This window comes from Brassica napus, chromosome A8 (genome assembly GCF_020379485.1).
Source record: "Brassica napus cultivar Da-Ae chromosome A8, Da-Ae, whole genome shotgun sequence".
Lineage (NCBI taxonomy): Eukaryota > Viridiplantae > Streptophyta > Magnoliopsida > Brassicales > Brassicaceae > Brassica > Brassica napus.
The window spans coordinates 22,022,953-22,048,264 of NC_063441.1; the positions used below are offsets into that span (position 1 = coordinate 22,022,953).

The window sequence follows — 25,312 nt, forward strand, 5'->3', positions numbered from 1 at the left end:
ACATTAAACTCTAAACTCTAAATCCTAATCCCTAAACCTTTAATCCTAAATCCTAAACCCTTGGATAAACCCTAAACAAAAAATATATATTTCTTTTAATTCTTTTTTCTGTAACTATTATCTTTTTTATATTTTAAAAACATAATATAATTTGAAAATATTTTGTTTCCTTTTTTAAAAGATATCGAATTTGAAATAATGAAATCTTATTGGCTGGTTCACTAGGGAATGAATCCAAGAATAACTCTAAAACCCAAAACCAATCAAAATTGTATTGTTAATCTCCGGCCAAGACCTCTATGCTTCTGTAGACTAGTCGGGTGATGATGTTAACCTCTCTTTCTCACAGTCTTTCCTTCGGTTAGATCTACTATTTCACCGGTTTTTACCACCGTCATCGACTCTCTGTACGATGACCACTCTCCCTAAGAAGAAGAACTGCTCAACTTTGTATAAATATATTTAGTTTTATTATTACACAAACATGTGGTGAATCTAGTTTTCCGAATTTAGAACTCGTATAAGTGGTCGAATTTGAAAATGTCGTATTATAGTAGCAGCGAACGACCAAGTATCTCATTGAATTTCAACGAAATTGATTTTTAAAATTATGTTCAATTCTTGCGTCGTTTTCAAACGTTTACCATTTCTTCTCGATTATTATAATCTCAATTCTGTAGAGATTGGAGAGCGCGAGCCTGTGATTGAGATTAAAATGAGGTTGGAGATTCGCGTGACAACACTAACTGTTCTTTGAGTCTCGACGGCAACGAAACATCTAGCACAGAAGGATCTGCCTGGACTATAAGAAGCTTGAAAGAGTTTATATTCCATGTCAATGGAGGGCATGTTCTGTTTATGATCTTTTCTGTATCTAGTAGCTGGAATCAAATATTACAACTACCGATTTAAATAGTAACATTTTGTACTATGAGAGGAGATAATTGTTCATGCAATGCCCTTGCTTTAATATTAGAACATTTTTAAAATACATATGTGCAAAATAATAGTCAAAACACAATACATTACAACTGTACAATAAAGCAAACTTTAGCACCAAAGACATTGTTATCAAAGTCTATTTTTAATTACATGTAATTTCTGTTTTAATTTATAAAGATCAAACAGCTTACGAAGACGATAGATAATAGAGTACCCGTCAAGCCCCAGTGTTTGAGGCAGTCACCGCCGCTTCTTGTAATGTGACCGCCACCGCTGCTACCACCGCCATTACCATTTCCCCCACTGCCGCCCCCACCGCTACCGCTCTCAGAAGATCCTCCATCACCAGAACCACCACTACCTCCTCCTCGACCGCTGCTACCGCCTCGACGATTCCCAGCGCCACCACTACCACCCCCTCGACCACTGCTACCACCTCCACCACCACCACGACCTCCTCCACCGCCACTACTTCCACCACCACCACCACGACCTCCTCCACCACCACCACTTCCACCACCACTGCTTCCTCCGCCACCTCCGCCTCGAAGCTCTCGCCGCCAACCGGGGAAATCTACCTCAGTTCCTGTCATGGAATCGGGTTGGAGATGGACGGCTGAGACATAGGTGTACGCATGAGTGACTAGTAACAATAATAACACGTGAGGTATTAGTTTGTACATCTTCCACAATAGTAATCTTGTATGTTAATATGTTATTATCAGTTCAGAGAACAAAATGGGATTGTGTTTCATATGATCCGTGTAGACCTCTATTTATACGTGTTTCATCCGTTCAACGTCAAATCTTCATTTATTTCATCATTGTGATGATAACTTGAGAATCATTCTCAGTTCCTTTAGAAACAAGAAATGAGTACCAGTACTACAAATTTTAATTAAATATAGTTTGCCTTTTTCTAGTTATAATCTCCTTAGCAAGTGGTCTAGTGTCATATATGTGCTGAATCGAGTTTTCTGTTTTTTTTTTAAGGCGTACAAATCGAATCGTTAAATTAAATGGATACGACGAGACAAAAAAAGTATTTGAAAATCATATGCCAATTTTGAAAGTCTTATCTTTCTCAAAAAAAAAAAAAAAAAAATTGAAAGTCTTAACGAATTACTTGTTCCGATAACCAAGGGTCTCTCTGAGTTGCATACGCAATTGATTTGAATATCATATTCAATTTTTGCTTCTTTTTTTCAAAGGTTTACCATTTCTTTTCAGTTATTATAAATACGTCAGTGTTGTCGGAATATTAATTTGTTTGGTAAGACGAAAACGTGTTGTGTCTTGACTATCCAATCCGTGGGTTGGAAACTTCGAGCAGCTCACGTAGTTTTACCATCAATAGTAGTGCTGGTATTCCCTAAACCGAGCTTGATATTGATTGTCAGCGGCGGTGATACATTGAAGGGAAGGGGTCAACTGAACTGACCCCTATGAGTTTTTAGAAAACAAAAAACTTTGCTTGTATTTCTACAAGAAAATTTAATAAAAAGTTGTAAAATTAGTTTATTGAACATTCTAATATTTCCTGAAAATCAGTTTGAACCCAATATTTTTCAAATCAATAATTAAATTTTCATTGAAATGTCCAAGTTCTTATAACATGTCGTGATTAGTCACTAGATATAGAAGTAAACAGAGCAAGAATTAAGATTCATAAAAAGATTAATACAAGATCCCCGTACGTTCATTCTAAGTGAATTTATTCTTTTAATTATTATTCTAGTGAAATAGATTCTTGACTAACAATGTAAGAGTTCAAATGAATTTGAAGGCTTATCATAAACTGAAAACGTAACTCAAAGGGCATTCCTAAAGAGTTGTACTTAATACTTCCAAGATTCTTCTGAAATGTTTTGTTTCTTTACATCAATGTCTATGTGTTCGATGGCAAACTTTATTCTTTTAACATATTGTTTTAGTGAAAATACTTAAGATCAGTGTCCAGTTACTCGGATCCCTATGTATTTTATCATGTTTAGATTAAAAAAAAAATTACAACAGTAACCTCTATCTCTTTTACTGCATTCACGGCCCACAACATCCGACCGTGGCATAGCTAGAATTATTTACGTAAGGTTGCCAACTGGTGCTAAACTAATCCTGAAGGCTGAAACTATAAGTTTCCAAATATTAAACGGTAGCGACCTCTACAACTTCGTGGTAATACGTGTATGCTTTTCCAATATTTTAGGTGTATATATATACTCACAACATTAAAAATTAATTTTATATATATGCTCATTAATTTTCTGAATGAGTTGGTATCATGTTCAATAAATATATAACAAATAGAAAGTATATTAGGATTGACGAATAAAAAGAGAGTCTCTACAAGAAATTTATATAATTTTCAATCAAATGAAATAATGGATAATTAAAAGGGTCGTTTTCAAAAGATGTGGCTACGATCATCATCAGCAAAACTTTTTTTCTTTTGTATTTCTAAATATATAATTTCTGGTTGAACGAATTATGTCTTCGTTCTTTGTATAAATTATGAATAAATTTCCATTCCGGCCTTTAACTGTTTCTGATTATAAAATTATCTAATCATGATATCATGTTTATTGGCCTAAAACATATACACAAGAAAAAAAAATAGTTATACAAAATAGCTATAAAAAATTCTCCTTTAGTGATAAAGTCAAGTTTACAATTAAACATCGATCAAAATGCTCTGTATCGGCAGACGGCTATATACATATAGGGTTTGATTGGTGACATGAATTACGTTTGATTAAGTTTGAGTTAAGCTTGTAATTCAAAAATGTTACCAATCATGCATTAAATTTAAATTTTTGATTTTAGGTTTGATTTAAGATGTGTTATAGTTGAGTTACAACTTTGACTTAAGCCCTTTATAAAATTGTTAACTCAAAACAAAAACTTACATCAACCAAAATCCCATGTTTTATAACTTGAGTTACAAATTTGATTGATTTTTCTGTTTAAAAAAAATAAAAATCGTGACTTTCAAGTACTTCAGTGTGTGGCCGTATACTTTTTTTTGTTGCTTTGTAAATTTTAAATACTATTTATGTTTCAATTCCACAATTATAGCATTACAGAATCTAAGTTTATTTTTATTTGAAACTATTACTTAACCTAAATTTCTTCTAGTCAAATATTTTATAATCTTTATTGTTCCTATTTTTTTAATCTATTCAAACTTTTAACCAATTATTACAAAAATCTTAAGTGTAAATTTTATTTGATAGTTCAAACAAAATATCAGTCACAAAATTCTATATAACCAATTATTAAATTTTCTTATAAATTTCATGCTATTATTAACATTTCCTTTAATTTAAATTATTATTGATATTAGAATAAGTAGTATTATTAATTATTATAGTATTTAGAATATAATATATACTGAAAATTATCTTTCAAACTTTTAATTCTTTCTAAAATAAGTTTTATTTTTATTTATTTAAAAATATCTTAATGGTTTGAAAGGTTTATATATTCATTTTTAATTCAAAATCTATACTGCAATTTATACATCAAAAATGTTACCAGTCATAATTTTTAATGAAATGGTACCTTTTATTTTTACTGCAAACTTACCACATAAACTTACAGTTTCTACCACATACGTTTTACTGCAAGTTACATCAAACTATAAATCATACTGTAATTCAACTCTAATACTATATGTCACCAGTCGGAGCCATAGTCTAAAGTTAGAATAAAGTCTTTCTTTTAACTTTTGTATAAAAAAAGAGTTCAGATTAAACACAAATTCCCTATTAATGGTTGGCCAATTAAAATCTTAGTAAACAAAGTTACTGTTAATGTATACATAATTTTTTTCGTATATATCTAGCATACGCGTATTGTTCTTAGATATGAACCTACATAGGTATGATAAAACAATGACACTAGTGCAAAAAATTCGGATACAAAGATTAATTATGAACATTAATGGTTACAGATTTTGTGAAAATATATGTGGAAGATACCAATTTACTACTCCCTCTGTTTTTTAAAAGATGCATATTCTAAACTTTTCACATATATTAAAAAAACTCATTAAATATGTATTGTTTTTTGTGAATAACAATTTTTCAAAACTTTTAGCCAGTAGAAATTCAATAAACACCATTAATTTATTAAAACTTACATTTTTTCATAAAATCATATATTGAAAAAGTAAAAAATTTATCATTTTGAAATAATTTTTTTTTCAGAACATGCATCTTTTAAGAACGGATGGAGTATTTATTACCATTATACTAGTAGATAGTTGAAATTAAATATATACGAAATATAAATTCTTTGAGCTAAATATCTTTTCACCACCACCTATATATGTCCGTACGTATTAAAATAACGCAGTAATTAACAATAGAAAAAATACACGGATTTTTTTAATTTCATATTGAAATTGTCCATCTATAGAAACCCAGGAGACTCGGAGCCTCTGGGTTCATGCGTCGCTCTTCTTTTTTTCATCTTTCTTTTATTGTTTTGATCTTATAAAGCAAGAAAATAGAGAGAGAGAGATAGGTCATATTTTTTTTCTCGAATATTCTCACTTTCTTAATCTTCTTTATAAATCTGAGCAAACATTCTACACATTAAGTGAATATCCTTCCTTGTATATCTACACAGCTTTGATTTTTCTTTCTTCGCTTCTGGAAAAGAAAAGTCTTATAGAATTCAAGTTTTTGATTGTGAGATTCTCTAGTCGAGATTTGGAAGTTGAATTTCAGAAAGGTAGAGAGGTATCTTGTTGATCAAGCTAAAAGCATTGATCGTTTCTTAATGGCGACGGAGCAACAAGATTCACGACTCTGTTTGGCATCGATCCTTGACGATTTTATCAAACAACGTAACATTCAAGTTAGCGTTGATGTTGATTCCAGTTCCAAAAATGCCGATGAAACTTGTACGTCCCCTGTTCTTTCTTTTTTGGTTCATTTCATTTTCTTAAACTAGGGTTTGTAATTGATCATCGAATCTGGGACGCTTCTTGTTTATGTTTGTTTGCGTATGATCTTGTTTACTATCACGAGCTTCTGACTTGATTGAATAAGAAGAATCTTGACGTTTCTTGCTTGTCTAGATCATCATGAGCTTAACCATTTGATCAGTTTAATAGAAACCTTTTATTTGTCTACATGTTCTTAGACATTTTTGTAATCAATTTAATATACATCAGTTTTTGAGAAAAAGAAAACTCAATTTGGTGTGTAGCTGGAGGAAGAGATTTGCCAGCAGATCCATCAGACTTGAAAAGGAATGAAGCAGCAAGATGGATAAGACACACGCTTGGTGTTGTTGGAGGAAGAGACTTGCCTGCAGATCCTTCTGAAGATGATTTCAGAATTGCTTTGAGAAGTGGCATTTTGCTATGCAATGTCCTCAACAAAGTTAAACCTGGTGCTGTCCCAAAAGTATGTCTCTCATTTATTTACTCTTTACTATTTTGCATATGTTTTTCTTCAATATTATTACTATATGCTTTTTTATTTAGAGAATATTTTTTTTATTGTAAAGACTTTTGGTAGACCTTTAGGCCTGCCGGTGTAAAGTAGTGCAAAGCATGATTAGTACCATTTTGTGTTGTATTCTTAGGTGTTTCAGAAATTAATATTTTAATAGCCGATGTTTTTTTGTAATCAGGACCATCTGTCTTCATGATCTCAGTTTTTGATTATGTTGTTACATAACTTACACAGGTTGTTGAAGCTCCAAATGATCCTCTTGTTAATCAAGAAGGTGCAGCTCTATCTGCATTTCAGTACTTTGAGAACCTTCGGAACTTTCTTGTGGTTGTGGAGGAAATGGGTATTCCCACCTTTGAAGTCTCCGATTTTGAGAAGGTAATTAGAAAAAATCACAACATATAAGAAGCTTATGGTAGCTAGTTTTAAACATGATGGCTAGTAGTGGAATTGCAACAAAAGTAGACTTGGTGTTAGTAAAGATAGGTAAAGCAATTGTCATCAAGGCATATTGACCTACCTTGCCGGAGGGGCTACCTAGACAAAGCTAAAACGGTCGGTCTCATGCTTGGCAACGAGCTAGATTTCCATCATTTGGTACAATAAATTGCAGACACATCGATGGCACTGTCGTGGTGGGGTCGTGGTGAGACCACCAGTGTTGGAAAAAGAAATGATACTCTATTTTTTTTTTCCACTAACAAGATTATTCAGTAATTTTGGTTAAGTAGAGTTTATTTTTTTTTGTAACGGTTAGCAGTTTAGCTGCACTAATTGTGGAGTTAATTTACATTGGCACACATAGATTCTGATTCTGTTTTGTGCTTGATGTGATCACAGGGAGGTAAATCCACAAGAATTGTGGAGTGTGTCTTGGCTCTCAAGTCATACCGTGAGTGGAAGCAGAGCGGTGGAAGCGGTACATGGAGATACATTGTGACTTCGAAACCAACCACGTTTGGGATCGCAAAACAATACAAACGCAAAGACTCAGAACCACCAGTGGATGCAGTCACAACAAGTAGCCCTTCTTACACTCCATCCAGTGAACAACCTCTGTTTGATTCTAATACCAAAAACGAAGTTAGTGAGCTAATACAATCCCTAATACTGTACCGAAGTAAAAAATCTCAACTTACATCATTTTGGTTTTGTTTCAGGGAACTGTCAGTTCAGTAGATGCCATTGTCCGTGCTGTCTTTTCTGATAAGAGTAAAGAAGAAGTTCCCAGTGTAAGAAGCATTAAGAACATTCCTACAATTTTTTTACTTAGCAAATGACAAATCTTATTTTAGAATAAAACTAAGTTGATCTTGTTTGCTTCTAGATTGTGGAAGATATGCTGAAAAGTGTCATGGTAGAATATGAACGTAGATTGGCTACACAGAGCGCAATGGTAAGCAATTTATTAGTTATCTAAGTTGTATCAAGAACATGTCTCTCTTATACATTACATGTTTTCAGTACGTAGAAGAAGATGTGACAAAGATGGTAAACAACAACATGGAAGCTTCACAAGCTAATAATGCTGAAGTATCAAAAATCCAAGATCGTGACGTCTATGTAATTTCAAAAGACAAGGCTGAGAAGCAACAAATGATTCTAGACAGACAGAAAACTCATACTAAAGTATAACTCCACTGAACACTTAAAGATGCATGTGCCACACTGTTTCTTTTATCAAGACTTTGTATTATGTAATTACTAATGCGGAAGATGTATATGTTTTCAGGAACTAAAACACGATATAAAGGCTGTAAAAGCAGGCATTAGTCTCTTGCAAATGAAATACCAGCAAGAGTTTAAAATTTTAGGTGAGAACAACTCTGTATAATGTTTTAATTCAATTATGATCACAAAACATTGTTACTGAGACGTTTTTTTCTTGGTGTTAGGCGAGCATTTGCATGGACTTGCGTATGCAGCTACAGGATATCAAAGAGTTCTTGAAGAGAACCGGAAACTTTACAATCAAGTCCAGGACCTCAAAGGTAAACACAATAACACATAATGCTACAAGCCTACAACCAACAAGTTACAGTCTAATATGAGTATGATCACAGGGAGCATACGGGTTTATTGTCGAGTTAGACCGTTCTTGCCTGGACAAACAAGTGCCTTAACCACAGTGGATCACATAGAGGACTCAACTATATCAATAGCTACACCTTCAAAGTATGGAAAAGAAGGTCGCAAGTCATTCACATTCAACAAAGTCTTTGGCCCTTCAGCATCTCAAGGTAATATGATCAAGATCCATTTGTTGTGTACTTATTGGATTCATCAAAAATATTAACGTTTATTACAAATTTCAAATTTTGTAGAGGCGGTCTTTGCAGACACTCAACCTCTGATCCGGTCTGTTCTTGATGGTTACAACGTTTGCATATTTGCTTATGGTCAAACAGGATCCGGAAAAACTTTCACCATGGTAAGAATGACTTTCACCATGGTAAATTTCTCTTTTGAGTATTATCATTTGTAATTTTCTTATGATAAATACATCAGATGGGACCTAATGAACTGACTGAAGAGAGCTTAGGAGTAAACTACAGAGCACTAAGCGATCTTTTTCATCTCTCGAGTGAGAGGAAAGAAACGTTTTCTTACAAAATCTCAGTTCAGATGCTTGAAATCTACAACGAGCAAGTCAGAGATCTTCTTGCCACTAATGGCCAAACCAGCAGATATCCTTTTTTTTAAGACTTTGTCTTGTCTTCTAATGCTTCTTTGCATGACTATTCTGTTTTTTTTTTACTTTTCCTTGACTTGTGGAACACGTTAGAGATCCGTAACAGTTCACAAGATGGAATCAACGTTCCAGAAGCTACGTTGGTTCCAGTCTCCACAACTTCAGACGTCATTAGTTTGATGAATCTTGGCCAGAAGAACCGTGCGGTCAGTGCCACAGCCATGAACGACCGTAGTAGTCGCTCTCACAGGTTCCTCCTTTGTCACGTTTGTATAAAATTAAAAAAAACTATTGATTCACTTTTTTTTGCTAAACATAGTTTTATACTTGTAGTTGTCTAACGGTACATGTTCAAGGAAGAGATCTGACATCAGGAGCCACACTAAGAGGCTCAATGCATTTGGTTGATCTTGCTGGAAGCGAGAGGGTGGACAAGTCTGAGGTGACTGGTGATAGGTTGAAAGAGGCGCAACACATCAACAAGTCTCTATCTGCTCTTGGAGACGTGATTGCGTCTCTCTCTCAGAAAAACAACCACATCCCTTATCGCAATAGCAAACTCACCCAACTACTCCAGGACTCGTTAGGTAAAATCAGTTATAACATTTATTTTTTATTTATTTTTGGTCTAACATTATAACATGTATGCAACTTCATATTTTTTAACCAAACTCCATTTGAAGTATATATAATTGTTTTTGGCAGGAGGACAAGCGAAAACGCTCATGTTTATACACATTAGCCCTGAAGTAGATACTCTGGGAGAAACACTCAGCACCTTGAAGTTTGCGGAGAGGGTGGCCACTGTTGAACTCGGTGCTGCTCGTGTGAATAAAGATACTTCTGAGGTTAAAGAACTCAAAGAGCAGGTCATTTTCTACCAACACATTGTCACGTTATTCTCAAATATATTGTCAAAATCATTAATAGTTTTGATTTGCTTTCAGATTGCTAGTTTGAAACTTGCGCTGGCGAGAAAGGAGAGCGAGTTGGATCAAACGCAGATCCCAAGAGCACTTACACCTGATAAACTCCTCAGAAGAAAGTCACTTGGTGTCTCTAAATCAGCAAACACAAGACAGTTTCAGACAAAACACAAGCCATCACTGGTTGATGACGTCAACAGCATTGAGGTAAAAGGGCACAACAAAACTTCACACAGCAACCAACAACCACACACATTGAAACTCATAATGTACAGTGACATTACTTGCAGGGTCAAAGCGACTCAGCATCGAGCGTTGACTTACAAGGACTAGTTGGTTCTTCACCACCGTCGTGGAAAAGCCCGTCTACAGATGGGAAAGAAGAGATTGGCGAATGGGTTGATAAACACGAAGACGAGATCACGCGTGATAAGAGAGTGTCCAGCATGAAACGTGAACCATCATCACGTGCCATAGAGAGCAAGAAAATTAATGTGGTAGATAAAGGGTTTGAGGTAAGGAAGATACCATACGAAGAAGAAGCGAACGAGTCTGATGAAACGGCGACGAGCGATGGCTCGGAGCCGTCTAACATGATGTGGCAGTTGAATGTTCAAGTGAACGTGCCTAGAGCAGCTGCCTCCTCTAATGGATCTTCGGGTGGTTCATCTACTAAGCTAAAGAAGAGTCTATCAAAAACTAAGTGAGTTATTATATTTTAGAGTTGAATTTTGGAATGTTTTTGCTGATATGTTGATGATGATGTCAGGAGTATGATACCTTCGCTTATACCGGCGCCTACGAGGAGACTATCGCTTGGGGCAAATGGTTCACCAGGACAAACTTCATCCTCAAGGCAGAGTAGTAACACTGTAGTTGTGAAGAAGAGGCAGAATCCTAAGTGATGATAATAGTCAAAGGTGTTATAAACATTTTGGTCGTTTTTGTTTTGGTTTTGGCGAGCCCGTTCATATGTGGTAGCCATACATGTACATGCCATATACGAAGAGTAGGAATACGTGTGTGTGAAGTGTGAACCATAGCCCATATAGGTTGTATACTTGGATATGTAATTTTTTGTTTGTTTTGGGTGGCATTTTCTAATGAATATTCAACAAAACGTTGTTCATTCATTCTATCCTATGGGGGTTTTTCTTGTATTTCTTTCGTTGTAATTTGATTGTCGATATATTGTATACTACTTCTCAACAATGGCTACTTTTATTATTTTATACTGTTTGTTAAAAAAAAAAACGATATGCGTTTTTTAACTAACAAAATTGTAAGCTCACTCATGGCTGAAGCCATTGCTGTCTGTCTTGCAGTAGTTACTGCCGTCTACTCAAACGTCCGATCCCTGGCAGTTCTCTCTGATTCTCTATCATTCATCAAGCTATTGAAGAATGGTGGATCTCAGCCGGAACTTTTCGGTATCATGTTTGATATCTATCACTACTTGTCTTATTTTGATGTTATATCTTGTACTTTCATTTCTCAAAACTTTAATGGAGAAGCTGATCCAGTGGCAAAATCAGCTTTCTCTTTGGTTGTAACCATACCCCTAGTTGGGGTGTAAACTCTTCTAAAGTAATGCATGTTGTTTGATCAAAAAAAAAAAGTTGTAAACTCACTCAACAGTTTGACCATAAAAGGACCATTGTTTTCTTTTTTGCAAAGCTTAAATATACCAGTCTCATATGGATTTGTAAATGTAGTTTATCAAAGAAAAAAAAGATTTTGTAAAAGTGTAGCAATTTAACAAAATGGTGATTAGTATTTGTTTAGCTACTTTAATATATAAGAAGCGAATTATCAAAGGGACAAATTTGTTTTAAAAAAATGGAAGTTTCAAATAAAAAATGCAATGATTAGGTGTATTTGTTTAGCTACTTGATTAGTGGTAGTTTGACTCTAAAACGGATGTGATGTAAAACTGCTCCAAGTAAAAATAGTCAAAACCGAAAAAGTGGATTAGATTGGGGTTGTCACTTTCTAGGGGCAGTTTCGTCATTCAAAGGATAAAATTAGCTGTCTCGAACACCCGCGTCGCTTTTTTCTCTCTTTGCCCAATCTGAGAAATAAATCACGCAAAAAAAAAAAAAAAAAAATCTGCAGCTAACTTCTTCTTCTTCTCCTCTTGTTCACGCGGTTACAGCCTGATAAAATCTCCCCATTTCGCTTACCCTCAACCGCCCCCCGTAGAAATCATCGAGGAAGGCACTCAGCATTATTATTACAAAAAAAAAAAAAACAGCTTTTCCTCTAGATCTACTGTTGTAGGTTTTCACTGAGATTCTGCTTTTCTTTGTTCGATTCCATTTGTTTTGGTTGATTTGGACTCAGTGATGTTTGCTTTCAAGTAAAGTGTTTGTCTTTATCATTAACAAGTTTTTTTTTTTTTTTTTTTACAGCAGCCAATGCTGAGATGAGTCCGTCGAAAGCATCGAGGACGAAAGAGTCGCTTGTTCCTCTCGCGACCCTTATTGGTAGGGAGCTGAGGAGCGAGAAGCTGGAGAAGCCTCTTCTCATCTATGGCCAAGCTGCTCTCGCTAAGAAAGGAGAAGACTTTTTTCTGATTAAGACTGATTGTGAGAGGGTTCCTGGTGATCCTTCCTCTGCCTTTTCTGTTTTCGGGGTAAAGATTTGATTATTCTCTCTTTTGTAATGTAATCAAAGTCAAAAGCTTTTTTGTTAATTTGGTTTTTGTTTGGCAGATATTTGATGGACATAATGGTAACTCGGCTGCTATATATACTAAGGAACGTCTTTTGGATAATGTGGTGAGTGCTATCCCTCAGGGTGCGAGTAGGGATGAGTGGCTTCAGTCTCTTCCTAGGGCTCTTGTTGCTGGGTTTGTCAAGACTGACATTGAGTTTCAGCAGAAAGGTTTCAGCTCGTTGCTTCTTAAAGGCTTTTGCTTTCATTTTTTTTTTTTGAGCATGGTCTGAGTGTTGGGATCTGTTTGTGGTTGCAGGGGAGACTTCTGGGACGACGGTGACGTTTGTTATAATTGATGGTTGGACTATCACTGTTGGTTCTGTTGGGGACTCGCGTTGCATATTAGACACCCAAGGTGGTGTGGTTTCTCTGCTGACAGTTGATCACAGGCTGGAAGAGAATGTTGAAGAGAGGGAACGTGTAACTGCTAGTGGGGGTGAGGTCGGGAGGCTCAATGTTTTTGGTGGCAATGAGGTTATGGTCTTGTCCAGTTATCTGCTTCATTGCGAATTTGCGATGATATTTATGTGCTTTCATTCTGATGATGTTATAGGTCGGCCCACTTCGATGCTGGCCTGGTGGTTTGTGTCTTTCGAGGTCTATTGGGGATACTGATGTGGGAGAATATATTGTCCCAATACCGCATGTTAAGCAAGTGAAAGTTAGTCCCCTTCTTCCCCCTTGGTGCTTTTCATCAATGGTTTTATCATTAGACACTGAACTTAATGTTTTTTTTTCCATCATCTGTACATTCAGCTTTCAGATGCTGGAGGGAGGCTCATTATAGCTTCAGATGGTATATGGGACATACTGTCTTCTGACATGGCGGCTAAAGCTTGCCGTGGTTTATCTGCTGAGCTTGCTGCTAAACTTGTTGTTAAGGTTTGTTCATTAACCTCATTGACTAAATTTTGTATAGTGTACATACTCCTATCTAAGACTGAATCACATTTTATTTTTCAGGAAGCATTGCGAACAAAAGGGTTGAAGGATGATACTACTTGTGTAGTTGTTGACATAGTTCCATCTGATCATCTTACCTCGGCTCCAACGCCCAAGAAGAAACAGAACACATTCACTGCATTTCTTTCTAAGAAAAAGCATACTGATACCAACAACAAGAACGGGAACAAGCTTTCTTCTGTTGGAGTTGAAGAGTTGTTTGAAGAAGGTTCTGCTATGCTTGCAGATAGGTAAATCTTATAGCCAGGAATTGATATTGCCAATCTGTTTAGTAAATAGTAACTAGAGTTTCAGATTCTGACAATCAGTCTTGTCTTTATTTGGTGTTTTGAAATGCAGATTGGGAAAGGATCTTCCTTCGAATACAGACACTGGCCTCTTAAAATGTGCTGTATGCCAAGTAGACCAATCTCCAGCTGAAGCTCTATCAAGCAACGAGGGTTCTATCATCTCCTCAGCATCTAAGCGATGGGAAGGTCCCTTCCTGTGCACAGTATGCAAGAAAAAGAAAGACGCCATGGAAGGAAAAAGACCAAGCAAAGGTTCAGTGACCACTTGAAGCCAAACTTTTGTCTTGAGAGAAATGATAAATGTTATGTAGAGAATTAGACCCAATTCTTCTTATCCATTGTTTAAAATATGCCTCTGGTTTGTGTTCTTTGGCTTTATGCTGAAACATTTACCTTGATACATGTGTGTTTTGATTGGTAATTGCTAATATATTAACATGGCTTTTCCAAGTTGCGAGTAGAATTCATATTTGGTTATTGTGCAGCCATTCATTGAAGTTCTTTTTAGGTCTCATCTTTTTCTTGTGGTGATACGAATGAGCCAGTGTAGTAAACTGTACTATCAGCCTAACCAGTTGTTTCCAATAAACTTCAAGTAGTGGTATTTGTCAGGGCCAAACAACAACAAAAAGTACATAATAAATTGATATAAACCAAAAACCTAAAAATTTTGAAAACCGGACCGGATATCCCGACTCTCGGTATAGCTTCCGATTGACTGGTTGGACCGGTTCACCCGGTCGAACCGGGTTTTTTTTGTTTTTAAGAATTAAACAAAGTAGCTTTTTTATTAACTACAAAAATAAACAATAAACATAAATCTAGTGCGCTATATATATAAATTGAACACTATGTAAACTGAAATTGATAAAAACCAAATGATCGATTATTCAGATGATCGTATTTATTTATTCTTACAATTAAAATTATAATTTTAAAAATATGGCAAAATAAAAATAGTATATGAGAGCTAAAAATCGTGGTTTCAAACCGAAGACTCGGCTTCTTCAACGAGTCACGGTCGGACCGGTACGACCGGCCGATCCGGTCCGGTTTTCAAAACCATACAGAACACAGGTTATCTTTTCATTGAACAAAATCCAGGTGATATTTGTCGGAAATAAAGAACTTGGAAAGATATTGTATCGTTTGGACATAACCTAAACCATAAAAACCCACCAAACCTTTTGGTTTTCCAAGAACGGCAAAGAATAATACGTTACATTTTGTGGAATTGGGCCCTTGAGTCTCAAAATGGACACTACTAAAAGACACCAAGCATTGCTGGATTATGGACACTACTAAAAGACACCATCCATCGGTCGGTCACTGTCTCACCAAACATACAACGCATATATATACTTCATAAACAGAGTCATTGGATCACATCAATAGTATGTTATCTATCTTTTAAACTTTGGAGAAAGGATGAAGATGTTACCAGAAGCATGCGTGGCGAACATCCTCTCCTTCACAACTCCTGCAGATACGTTCTCGTCGGCGTCTGTCTCCTCAGTTTTCAGACTTGCGGGAGAGTCTGACTTCGTGTGGGAAAAGTTTCTACCCTCTGGTTACAGCCGCCTCATCTCTACATGGACGCATGGGAGTTTCTCCTCCAAAAAGGAGCTCTATCGATGTCTCTGTGAATCAATTCTCATCGAAAATGGCAGAAAGGTTCCCTCCCATCATTACAATAATATTAACTATTGCGGCTTTTATATATAAGAGCTTTTCTTGACTTGTGTAATGTTTCAAACTCAGATATTCAAGATTGATAAGCTATCTGGGAAGATAACGTATGTTCTGTCGGCAAGAGATCTTTCCATAACTTGGAGCGATCAACGACATTACTGGTCTTGGAGCCATCGATCAGATTCAAGGTCATTTTTATTTATCTCAATAAGTTTATTGTTAGTGCAAACACGTTGATTATAATTTTTTTAAAAAAAATTATATTAGATTCTCAGAAGCGGTCCAACTTATAATGACGGACTGGTTAGAAGTAACCGGAAAAATCCAGACAGGAGCTTTATCACCGAACACGAGTTACGGAGCTTATCTGATCATGAAAGTGACGGACCGAGCATATGGACTAGACCTAGTCCCGGCCGAGACTTGGGTAAAAGTGGGAAACGGGGGAAAGAAAATAGACACGAGTTATCTAAGTTGCTTGGATGACAAGAAACAACTAATGAAGCGGTTGTTTTATGGACATAGAGATCAGAGAACGGCCAAGAATGAGCCGAAGGTGCGAGATGATGGGTGGATGGAGATAGAGCTCGGAGAGTTCGAGACAGGACGAGAAGGTGGTGACAAGGAGGTTGTTATGAGTCTAACCGAAGTTAAAGGTTATCAGTTGAAAGGTGGGATTGTAATTGATGGGATTGAAGTCAGGCCTAAACCCTAAAAACGAGTGCCAAATATTTTGGTTAAGTTGATAAATAAATGGGTTTATTTGTGAAATAAACAAAAGAAAAATTATACGATGAGAAAATTATAATGTGTTGGCCAGTGATACAAACTGATTGAATCATTCATTATTATTGAATTTAGAGTCTTATGATTTAATCATTCATTATTATTATTGAACGTAGACTATGACTTGTCATCTGACAGAAGAAAAAAAACCGTGAAATGGTCATCAAGTCTTTTGGTTCGCAGTCGCATGGCGAGTTAATGAGTTATTGTAACATAAAGTTGTTTTCGTCACTACAAGAAAACATATTTTTTATGAGGGCAATATACCTTGTAACTTCGTCGTAAACGGGGTGTTACGACGAATGAACCGCGAAACACGTTTCGTCGTAAAACGCCCGTCGTAACCGACGTTTCGTCGTAAATGACTTGTTAAGTTTACGACGAAATATATTCCTCGTAAAGCGCAGGGCAGAGATTCGTCGTAAACGACACGTAAAATTTCGTGGTAAACTCCACGTAATGGATTCGATGTAAAGCACACGTAAACATTTTCGTTGTAACACCCTCGTAAATATTTCGATGTAAACTCCACGTAACATTTCGATGTAAAGACCACGTAAAATCTTCGATGTAAAAGACTCGTAATTATTTTTGACGGTAATCAGTTGTAAATGTTTACGTCGAGCCTACATCGACGTTTCGTTTTATAATATATTTTGAATATTATTTTTAACCTCAAATATATATATATATAAATTTGAATTTATTTAAAATTCTGAATTTTAAATAATTTTAATTTTAAAACGAAATATGAAAATAAAAAACATTTATAAAAAAGCATTTAAAAGTCATAATATTTAAATTCATAATACAAACCAAAATATTAAAAAAACTACATATCATCGAAGTAGTCGGTGGGGTTGCTCGGCTGTTGACGGGTTGGATCGGACTCTTGGGGATCTCGTACTGGCAACCCAAGAGCGGCTCGTCTCTGACTCAACATTCTCTGCATAACCGGGTTTCCCACGGCCATCACGTCTAGCAAATCCTCAAGAGAGTCTAAACGAACCTGCTGGCTATCCATTCGAGCTTTCATCTGAGAAGTCTCTTCATCCCGTCTCGAAGTGTATGACGAAGTTGCCCTTGCAACTTGGTTAACAGAGCCTATACCGACTATTCGTCCCTTCTTTCTAGGAGCCAGCTATAAAATTAAAACATATATTAATATAGTTATTAAAAATAATGTAAACAAAAATTTTTAGTTGTACTACCTCTTCGAAGATTCTGTCGGCTTCTTCGGTGGACAATGTGACGGGTAATCCATCGGGAGACTCCTGAGTTAGTTGCGTCTCCCGTTCTTCAATCCGAGTAGCCACTGCTTGAGCGAGTTTCTCAGATGCAGGATCCACAAAAACTCCGTCGGATGTGGCGTGAGTCATCTTCGTTATCGTTATCTTCGAAATAGTAATTGGTGGCTGAATGAGGAGTTGTGTGTTGTGAGGAAGAGAGTTGTGTGTTGTGAGGAAGAGAGTTGTGGGAAATGACATATATATAGAGAAATATGGTAAGTTTTACATGGATTTTACATAGAAAATTTACAACGCGTTTACAACGAATTTAGGTAAGTTAAAGCACATTGAATACACGTTTTCACCTTTATATAACGGTAACACGATTCGTCGTAATGTCGATGTAACGTTTACAACTATTTCGCATTCCACGTACTTTCGTCGTAAACTTACATTGACTTTACGACGAAAACGTTTCGTCGTAAATTACCATGGAGTTTACGACGAAGTTATGTCTCGTCGTAATTGCGTTGTAAAGCGTATGTAAATTTACGAGGAAATTATTTCCTCGTAAAACGCCGTTGTTACTGCTACGTTTTCTTGTAGTGCGTTGACATCTCTGGTTTGCATGGCAAATTATTGTAAGCATCATTAATTATCTTAATCAATAAGAGATTCTTAAAAATATCTTATCAAATGTGAGGAAATTAATATTGAAATGTGGAAAATTAGGGAAAAGACGTGTGGGTTGTGTATGTTTAACAAATGAGTTCATGATGTGAGCAAATGCCGTCATTTTTTTTTTGCATTACTTGAGGATGAGGACATTCTTACATCTTTTCGAACTTTTGGTGTCACCAAATCTTATTCACCTGGAGTACGTTGGTAAATAAAAAAATTATTGTTCATGATATTGTGCAAGCACATGAATGTCTGTACTATCAAACGACACCTAATAACTAATTAGTAGGCATAAGTTTCAAACAAAAAAAAACTAATTAGTAGGCACATTATGTTCCTAATTAGCTGTCATCTTTATACGTTTACTAGTTATTATTCGTACTGTTTCTTCAATAACTTTGATACGCATTACTATTATTTTTATGATATTAAAACTTGGATGATCTGGTGTTCAAAAAATTAAAAAACTTCGATGATTATACTATAACAGGACTAATTACAAACTATTACGTCGCAAATGATCTGATAGCAGTTTGCTTAGGATGTTCTGTTAGGAACATTTACCAAAATACTTAGAAACTGTAACCTTAGCTAAGGTTGATAACGTTCTCTCACAAAGCAAAACACCAAAATATTTCAAAACAGAAGGCTAAGGTTGATCCAAGACAAAAGCTCCATAAGTTTAGAGACGCATAAAAATTGAGATCATAATATATCTCCCCCCGAAAAGTGATCCACATGACATCTGCGTGCTCCTTCAATCCAGCCGTTCCATCTGCAGACAAAGCATGCAATACACATTTTAAACGTTTGCTTTTGTGTTCTTCGAAAATTGATTAAGCAGAGTCTCCACAAATCCTTTAATTGACTCGATGTAAGAGGGGAATAGTACCTTCCAGAGGCCGTCGTTGAGGTAATGCATGTTGTCCACTCCGATTCCTTTGTTGATGCTCTTACTGTGAACAAATACACAAGCAAAACCAAATAAGACATGTCACAACACAAACATAGACCACATAGTCAGAAAACACTTGTACTAAACTAGCATCAACAAAGACCAACTCATAAAGAAATTGAACTTACATGTCCTTGGCTGACATTTTGGTGAAGCCTATTGCTAAGGCATGTTGCTTTCCTTCTGCATATATGGCCTAAACAAATACAGACTCATGGTTTAAGAACAACGCAAACAAAAAAAGAAAGAAAGATAGCACCCTTAGAAAGAGTTCTTTTTGTGTGTTCATACCACTGGTCTTTCTGAGTCAACTTCTTCATCAAGAACGCCTCCAGGGGATGTAAGACCAGGACACATTATGTTTGCACCAGAGAAAACAAACTTTATTGCACCTCTATCAACTTGAAACCTCTGCATTATATTTGGGTCTGCAAAACTCCAAACATTCAAGTACCAAATTGACATTCTCGGCTAGCTGATTAAAATCAAATTTTCTTTCTGTTGGTCTATATGTGAGATATACAGGAACACAGTATTTTTAAAAACATTGCTTACTTTTCTGGTAACAGTATATACTAAATTAATGTGCATGGCTAACCAACCATACATGGACCTTTGTTTATATAATTCAGTTGCATGAGCAAAGAAAACGAAACAACAGCTAAGAGAAATTAAATTCCAAATAAGTCATAAGAACTTTCTGAACTTTCTGAAATATTCACTCTATATCCAGTATTTGAACCACAGACAATATCTACTGCAGAACACAGTACAACTAACAGGTGATTATTTCATTTGTTAGACTAAAGACCAAGAGATGTTATACTGTGAAAACAAGAACATAAAGCATAGAGGGTGTGAAGAAAGAGTGAGGTTACATTGATGAAGAAGCCGCAGTGTTGGCATGTATGGCCCGTCCCGGATACAGAAGAAGAGGGGCACATTGTTGACAACAACTAGGGTAAGATGGTTTGGGCTGCACAAGAGATATAATCATTAATACTGCAAGTGAATAAAGAAAGTTCAGTAAACATAGAACTGATATATGATATGAGTTTGTTAGTTTACGAACCACTTCACTACAATGAGAGGAGACTTTTTGGGAAGTAGATCCTCCATCACTGTTTCAAGTCCCGGGTACTGCAACATTCAAACAACATAGAATCATAACACGTTTAAGATGGGATAAAAGACAGATAAAACAAGAGGTATACCTCATCTTGAATGCTCTGGCGAATCCTACGTTGAACTGAAGCCTTTACTTGGTTTTGCGATGAAACCTCCTCCAATGAAAACCTAAGTTACAAATAGTTAATATACCGTATACACAATAATAAATTAAATTTAAATAGATCTAAAAGCCAGTCCAAGTAAAAGACTCTCTCATAGAAAAAATACCACCTAAACTTGACTGTAGCAAAAAAAAAAAAATAGACTTATACACAACAGACTCAATAGGAAGGTGTAGCAATGCTACTGGAGAAACACATAATCATCAGTGATGGTTCTGAGATTAGGCTGTGTCCAGTAATGACTACAACTTAACAAAGACTACAACATAAAAGGTATAAAAAATATTGCTGGTATTGCTTTACAACACTAAAGAATTCAATTGATTTCATGAAAATATCAAAATAATAATAATGCTTAAGATACAAAAAAATGGTTTTTTATAACAAAGGAGAGATGCTTACTTCTTAAACATGCTGGCTGATGGTAAGTTTAGGAGATTGGCAGCTGAAAAATAATCTGTGGGTAAAAATCGAAGTTGATAATTGAGATTTTTAGGACATAACTCAACAAGTAATCAGACAGGAACTGTCCGAACAGAACAGAGGAACTTACCGAGTGAGAGATATCGAATACGGTGTCACGTCGACAGAGACGGAGGATGAACTAATCTAGTGTTCCCGTTTTCTACCAAAACGACTGTGTTTTGAGATAACCTAGGAAACGAACGAAAGACCCGCTGGTCCGGATCCAATTGGATAAAGCCCATATAGTAGCCCGAGACAGCCCAACTTTTCAAGGCTTGTAGAACTCAATAATGGGCTCACTACAACAATCTCCACCTTTGTCAAGAAATTAGATCCAACGGCTGACAGAGTTGGTTACGAACGTGACTCATATAAACGGGCCTGTAACTGGGCCTGGACTATAAACCGGGTCAACCCGAAGTCCGGACCCATCATTTCATCTCTCCCAGCATCGCTAAATCCTCTGGTATCCACTCTCCAACGAGTCCATTCTCTCGAGCTTTCGTTCTTTGACCATGGCGTCTTGCTTGCAAGCATCGATGAACTCTCTACTTCCACGCTCTTCTCCTCCTCTCTCTTTGAACTCGTCCGGGAGGAGAAACTCGAAGGCCTTTCGCGTCAAAGCCGCTGCCAAAATCCCTATGCCTCCGATTAACCCCAACGATCCTTTCCTCTCGAAGCTCGCTTCCGTCGCCGCGCAATCGCCCGAGAGACTTATCGCTCGGCCGTTAAACGCCGATACGCCGCCGTATCTTGACATCTTCGATTCGCCTCAGCTCATGTCTTCTCCTGCTCAGGTTGAACTCATCTCTTCCCAATTCCAATCCCTAGATGATGGATTCATAGGCTATTTGTACTCTAATCGTCAAGCCTTAAGCCTTATCTTCATTATCTTCATTATGTTCTTGAGTTTAGAAGTTAAACGGTGATTTATTCGAGACTGAGTTAATAGGATTTGATGAGATTGATAGTCGCTACATCGTTTGATTCGTTGCTTCATCATATCTGGTGACGGAATCTAATTGTTGAAATTAGGTTGAAAGATCGGTGGCGTATAACGAGCACAGGCCAAGGACTCCTCCACCAGACTTGCCATCTATGCTTCTTGACGGGAGAATTGTTTACATTGGCATGCCTGTAAGTGATTCTTTAGTGGGGGAATGTATAGATTGAGAGTAGTGTTGTGGTGCTTACTGAATTTTTTTTTAATTTTCAGCTCGTGCCGGCGGTTACTGAGCTGATTGTTGCTGAGCTGATGTATCTTCAGTGGCTGGATCCCAAGGAGCCTATTTACATTTACATCAACTCCACTGGGACTACTCGTGACGATGGCGAGACTGTGAGTTCTTGAACACATCTTGAATGATTTAGACTCTTTTTTTCTGAGTGTATCTAATTTTGGACTCTTGCAGGTTGGAATGGAATCAGAAGGTTTTGCGATATATGATTCTCTGATGCAGCTTAAAAACGAGGTAACGTTTATCTTTAAACTGCTTGTGAAATGCAAAAAATATAAGTACTAAGCCGTGAAAAAAAGAATCTTGAACAGTTGTATATATATTGTCTTCGAAGTGTTTTTGTGTGAGCAGGTTGGTGGTTCTGACTTGTGCAGGTACATACAGTGTGTGTGGGAGCAGCTATAGGTCATGCATGTTTGTTACTTTCAGCGGGAACAAAGGGCAAACGGTTTATGATGCCACACTCCAAAGGTATGTATATGAGTGCATTCTGGTCTACTGGATTACGCATTCTTAATAATCAAGAGATTCTCAAATGTTTGAATAATATGTTGCAGCGATGATCCAGCAGCCTCGTGTTCCTTCTTCTGGGTTGATGCCAGCCAGTGATGTCCTGATTCGTGCCAAAGAGGTTTGATGTTTCTACACTACGTATCCTGGAATTCTATTTTCAACTGAGATATTTTCATGATGTTTTGCTTAAACGTTTCTCTTTTGAGCAATTGGCTCCAGAACATTAACCTTGAGTTGAAGAAACTGAGTTTCAGTACATCTCTCACGTTCCTGGTTGCAATTGCAGGTTATAACAAACAGGGATATACTTGTGGGACTACTAGCAAAGCACACTGGGAATGTGAGTGGATAACATTTCTTTCGCTTTATAACTTTGATGGAGGAACTTTTTGGCTGATTAAAAATCGTTATAATTTGTTATTTAGTCCGTGGAGACTGTGGCTAACGTGATGAGAAGGCCATATTACATGGATGCATTAAAAGCTAAAGAATTTGGAGTCATTGACAAGGTAAGTTTAGGTGCTGTAAAGTACTATGTGGGGATATCTATTGGTTCTTAATCATAACATTATTCTTTGATATAAATAATATTTTATAGTTAAGAATTTTGTTATAACTTGGTCTCCGTTGGACTGACACAAAAGTTTGTAACATTTTTGTCACCAGGTTCTTTGGCGTGGTCAAGAAAAGATTATTGCGGATGTGGTTCCTTCAGATGAATTCGATAAGAATGCTGGGATTAGAAGCGCAGAACGAGTTTAGTTTCAAATACTATTGCCTCAAATCTCTGTAAGTGACACGCTCAACTCTTTATCACTAGTCTTCATGTATAAGGGTAATATTCCTTGGTTAGTCATGAGTAGCTAGCCGTACTATCCTTTAATCACAGCTTTCCTTACAACCGGTTTATGCTATTAGAGAGCTAGCATGAAAAGTTAACATCTAGCAATCTGATTAGTCATCTAAACAGATGATCCGAAGATCTTATGGATAAGGAAATGTTAGTTTCTTTTCCATTTGAATACACTATGACATTGTTTGCTTCAACTCCTCTTTTGCAGGTTTCAGTGGAGAGCACTAAATAGAACTACAAACTGATCAAGTTCCTTGGCTGCGACTGTACTTGGTAAATTTCAATCATGCGATTAGAAGAAACATATTAAGATGTTCTTCAAAAACTATGTGATGAAGTTGTAATTAGGGATGTTAACAATGGGTTTTTACCCATAGGGTACCCTAAACCCGGTTGGAATTTAAAAACCAAAACCCGTATATTCAGTTTTTAAAATTCGCGGGTTTATTTTGGGCGGGTCTTGATTTATAAATTACCCGTTCGGGTTTTACCCTATCGGGTTTCGGGTACCCTATGGGTTTAAAAAAATATATATATATAATTGAAAGGACGACTTTTACCCTAATTTTTAAGGATTTAAATGATTGAAATCAAAAATTAGATGTATAAATCAAAACATACAATGCCCACTATTAAATTTTGCACTCTCTATAACTTATTTATTTACTTACATTATGGATATAGTATAAATTTGCAAATTGAAAATTATGAATGATGAAAATTTTATTTGTTACTTTATACAGAAAATAAATTTGATAATTGAAAATTAATCAAATTTAATACAAAACATGATTAAAATTAAATATTCAATACATATAAATTTAAGTTAAAACTATAAAACTTTAACTAAAAAACCACAAAACTCAAAAAAGAGTTTTTTCGGGTACCCGTGGGTAACCCTAAAGTTCTAGGGTTTTTCGCGAGTTACCCTAATAGTACCGGGTTTTTTTCGGGTTTTATAGTTTAGGGTATTTTCTGGGCGGGTTTAGTTTGGGTTCGGGCCGGGCCGGGTTTTTTTGCCCATGACAACATCCCTAGTTGTAATGTGTTTCAAAAGCCAAAGTAAATGCAAATGTTGAACTCCATCCTTTTGTTTTATCCCCTTCGATTTCAATTTTGGAAATTTTCAAAACTTGTCCTTTTCTGATTAGCTTTTAGGATTTGCATTGTCAGTTTGACTTCGACCAGATTGAATTAACAATACGATTCATTAAAAACTTGATTTAAAACTAAATTGTGCGTGCGGCATGTAAGTACGTTCTTGATGGTTGGTATAGCTGCATGGTTGTTAACCCAAATTATACCAAAATGAAATTAAAACAAAAAAGCTCCGTTACCGGGAATCGAACCCGGGTCTCCTGGGTGAAAGCCAGATATCCTAACCGCTGGACGATAACGGACTTGTTGTTTGTTGGTATATCAACATTTATCAGACAATATATTAAAACCAAACTCAGTTTGCTACTTCTTTCCGAGATCTCTCTTGACTCTTGAATCAAGACTGCTTGGGACTTGAGCGGTGTTTTATAGTTTAGGCTTGTGAGACATTCGATTTGCAGTTTTTTTATTTCATTGTTGTATGTTCTTGCTCTCTTTTTAAGGTCGCTAG

The 25,312-nt window shown here is 36.2% G+C and overlaps 6 protein-coding genes and 1 non-coding gene across 11 annotated transcripts; 4 read left to right on the top strand and 3 right to left on the bottom strand.

Annotated features, from left to right (window-relative positions):
- Nucleotides 1-100: 100 nt before the first annotated feature.
- On the bottom strand, nt 101-1,898 carry LOC106360285 (putative glycine-rich cell wall structural protein 1). The gene has a single exon (XM_022690809.2). It carries the CDS (start codon nt 1,623-1,625, stop codon nt 1,107-1,109), a length of 519 nt encoding a protein of 172 aa, XP_022546530.1. The 5' UTR covers nt 1,626-1,898; the 3' UTR covers nt 101-1,106.
- A 3,320-nt stretch (nt 1,899-5,218) lies between these two features.
- LOC106362345 (kinesin-like protein KIN-14H) lies at nt 5,219-11,171 on the top strand. The gene is made up of 18 exons (XM_013802226.3): nt 5,219-5,851; nt 6,160-6,359; nt 6,645-6,788; nt 7,251-7,493; nt 7,571-7,642; nt 7,738-7,806; nt 7,875-8,039; nt 8,143-8,224; nt 8,306-8,401; nt 8,474-8,650; nt 8,735-8,841; nt 8,919-9,097; nt 9,191-9,352; nt 9,436-9,689; nt 9,808-9,971; nt 10,050-10,235; nt 10,319-10,731; nt 10,798-11,171. Exons 1-18 carry the CDS (start codon nt 5,728-5,730, stop codon nt 10,931-10,933), a joined length of 2,973 nt encoding a protein of 990 aa, XP_013657680.1. The 5' UTR covers nt 5,219-5,727; the 3' UTR covers nt 10,934-11,171.
- A 398-nt stretch (nt 11,172-11,569) lies between these two features.
- On the top strand, nt 11,570-14,449 carry LOC106362343 (probable protein phosphatase 2C 5). Of its 4 annotated transcripts, none has more exons than XM_022690434.2 (8): nt 11,570-11,574; nt 12,443-12,663; nt 12,743-12,914; nt 13,003-13,220; nt 13,300-13,407; nt 13,503-13,628; nt 13,710-13,939; nt 14,049-14,449. In XM_022690434.2, exons 2-8 carry the CDS (start codon nt 12,454-12,456, stop codon nt 14,266-14,268), a joined length of 1,284 nt encoding a protein of 427 aa, XP_022546155.1. In that variant the 5' UTR covers nt 11,570-11,574; nt 12,443-12,453; the 3' UTR covers nt 14,269-14,449. The 4 variants fall into 4 exon arrangements, with proteins under 4 accessions (XP_022546155.1, XP_013657678.1, XP_013657679.1 ...); XM_013802224.3 differs by lacking the exon at nt 11,570-11,574 and adding an exon at nt 12,080-12,304 and having other exon boundaries at nt 12,440-12,663; XM_013802225.3 differs by lacking the exon at nt 11,570-11,574 and adding an exon at nt 12,098-12,308 and having other exon boundaries at nt 12,440-12,663.
- An 858-nt stretch (nt 14,450-15,307) lies between these two features.
- Nucleotides 15,308-16,547, top strand: LOC106360284 (F-box protein PP2-B15). Its single transcript, XM_013799874.3, has 3 exons — nt 15,308-15,673; nt 15,761-15,879; nt 15,959-16,547. Exons 1-3 carry the CDS (start codon nt 15,428-15,430, stop codon nt 16,404-16,406), a joined length of 813 nt encoding a protein of 270 aa, XP_013655328.1. The 5' UTR covers nt 15,308-15,427; the 3' UTR covers nt 16,407-16,547.
- Nucleotides 16,548-18,844: 2,297 nt separating this feature from the next.
- On the bottom strand, nt 18,845-21,286 carry LOC106362342 (malignant T-cell-amplified sequence 1 homolog). Of its 2 annotated transcripts, none has more exons than XM_013802222.3 (9): nt 21,188-21,286; nt 21,037-21,091; nt 20,557-20,638; nt 20,415-20,482; nt 20,221-20,318; nt 19,634-19,770; nt 19,471-19,538; nt 19,280-19,343; nt 18,845-19,162 (listed from the first exon to the last, which is right to left on the bottom strand). In XM_013802222.3, exons 2-9 carry the CDS (start codon nt 21,045-21,047, stop codon nt 19,145-19,147), a joined length of 546 nt encoding a protein of 181 aa, XP_013657676.1. In that variant the 5' UTR covers nt 21,048-21,091; nt 21,188-21,286; the 3' UTR covers nt 18,845-19,144. The 2 variants fall into 2 exon arrangements, with proteins under 2 accessions (XP_013657676.1, XP_013657677.1); XM_013802223.3 differs by having other exon boundaries at nt 21,037-21,079; nt 21,188-21,230.
- A 254-nt stretch (nt 21,287-21,540) lies between these two features.
- Nucleotides 21,541-24,788, top strand: LOC106362341 (ATP-dependent Clp protease proteolytic subunit-related protein 3, chloroplastic). Its single transcript, XM_022690435.2, has 11 exons — nt 21,541-21,896; nt 22,135-22,236; nt 22,316-22,438; nt 22,512-22,571; nt 22,712-22,808; nt 22,895-22,968; nt 23,137-23,190; nt 23,276-23,359; nt 23,517-23,639; nt 23,912-24,041; nt 24,742-24,788. The coding sequence occupies exons 1-9, from the start codon at nt 21,615-21,617 to the stop codon at nt 23,610-23,612; spliced, it is 972 nt and encodes a 323-aa protein (XP_022546156.1). The 5' UTR covers nt 21,541-21,614; the 3' UTR covers nt 23,613-23,639; nt 23,912-24,041; nt 24,742-24,788.
- A 243-nt stretch (nt 24,789-25,031) lies between these two features.
- TRNAE-UUC lies at nt 25,032-25,103 on the bottom strand. Its single transcript has one exon. It is a non-coding gene; the product is annotated as a tRNA-Glu (tRNA).
- Between the last annotated feature and the right edge of the window lie 209 nt (nt 25,104-25,312).

Excerpts from the sequence above, each read along its gene's own strand:
- LOC106362342 (XM_013802222.3), bottom strand. Across the intron at positions 19,539-19,633 it reads TTGACTCAGAAAGACCAGTG|GCCATATATGCAGAAGGAAA; the intron begins GTATGAACACAC and ends GTATTTGTTTAG. Across the intron at positions 19,344-19,470 it reads AAAATGTCAGCCAAGGACAT|TAAGAGCATCAACAAAGGAA; the intron begins GTAAGTTCAATT and ends ATTTGTTCACAG.
- LOC106362341 (XM_022690435.2), top strand. The coding sequence starts at position 21,615 with ATGGCGTCTTGCTTGCAAGCATCGATGAACTCTCTACTTCCACGCTCT. Across the intron at positions 22,809-22,894 it reads TATGATGCCACACTCCAAAG|CGATGATCCAGCAGCCTCGT; the intron begins GTATGTATATGA and ends AATATGTTGCAG. Across the intron at positions 23,360-23,516 it reads AATTTGGAGTCATTGACAAG|GTTCTTTGGCGTGGTCAAGA; the intron begins GTAAGTTTAGGT and ends TTTTGTCACCAG.
- LOC106362343 (XM_022690434.2), top strand. The coding sequence starts at position 12,454 with ATGAGTCCGTCGAAAGCATCGAGGACGAAAGAGTCGCTTGTTCCTCTC. Across the intron at positions 12,664-12,742 it reads CTGCCTTTTCTGTTTTCGGG|ATATTTGATGGACATAATGG; the intron begins GTAAAGATTTGA and ends TTTGTTTGGCAG. Across the intron at positions 12,915-13,002 it reads CATTGAGTTTCAGCAGAAAG|GGGAGACTTCTGGGACGACG; the intron begins GTTTCAGCTCGT and ends TTGTGGTTGCAG.
- LOC106362345 (XM_013802226.3), top strand. The coding sequence starts at position 5,728 with ATGGCGACGGAGCAACAAGATTCACGACTCTGTTTGGCATCGATCCTT. Across the intron at positions 6,789-7,250 it reads AAGTCTCCGATTTTGAGAAG|GGAGGTAAATCCACAAGAAT; the intron begins GTAATTAGAAAA and ends ATGTGATCACAG. Across the intron at positions 8,842-8,918 it reads CCGGAAAAACTTTCACCATG|ATGGGACCTAATGAACTGAC; the intron begins GTAAGAATGACT and ends TAAATACATCAG.
- LOC106360285 (XM_022690809.2), bottom strand. The coding sequence starts at position 1,625 with ATGTACAAACTAATACCTCACGTGTTATTATTGTTACTAGTCACTCAT.
- LOC106360284 (XM_013799874.3), top strand. The coding sequence starts at position 15,428 with ATGAAGATGTTACCAGAAGCATGCGTGGCGAACATCCTCTCCTTCACA. Across the intron at positions 15,674-15,760 it reads TCATCGAAAATGGCAGAAAG|ATATTCAAGATTGATAAGCT; the intron begins GTTCCCTCCCAT and ends TTTCAAACTCAG. Across the intron at positions 15,880-15,958 it reads AGCCATCGATCAGATTCAAG|ATTCTCAGAAGCGGTCCAAC; the intron begins GTCATTTTTATT and ends AAATTATATTAG.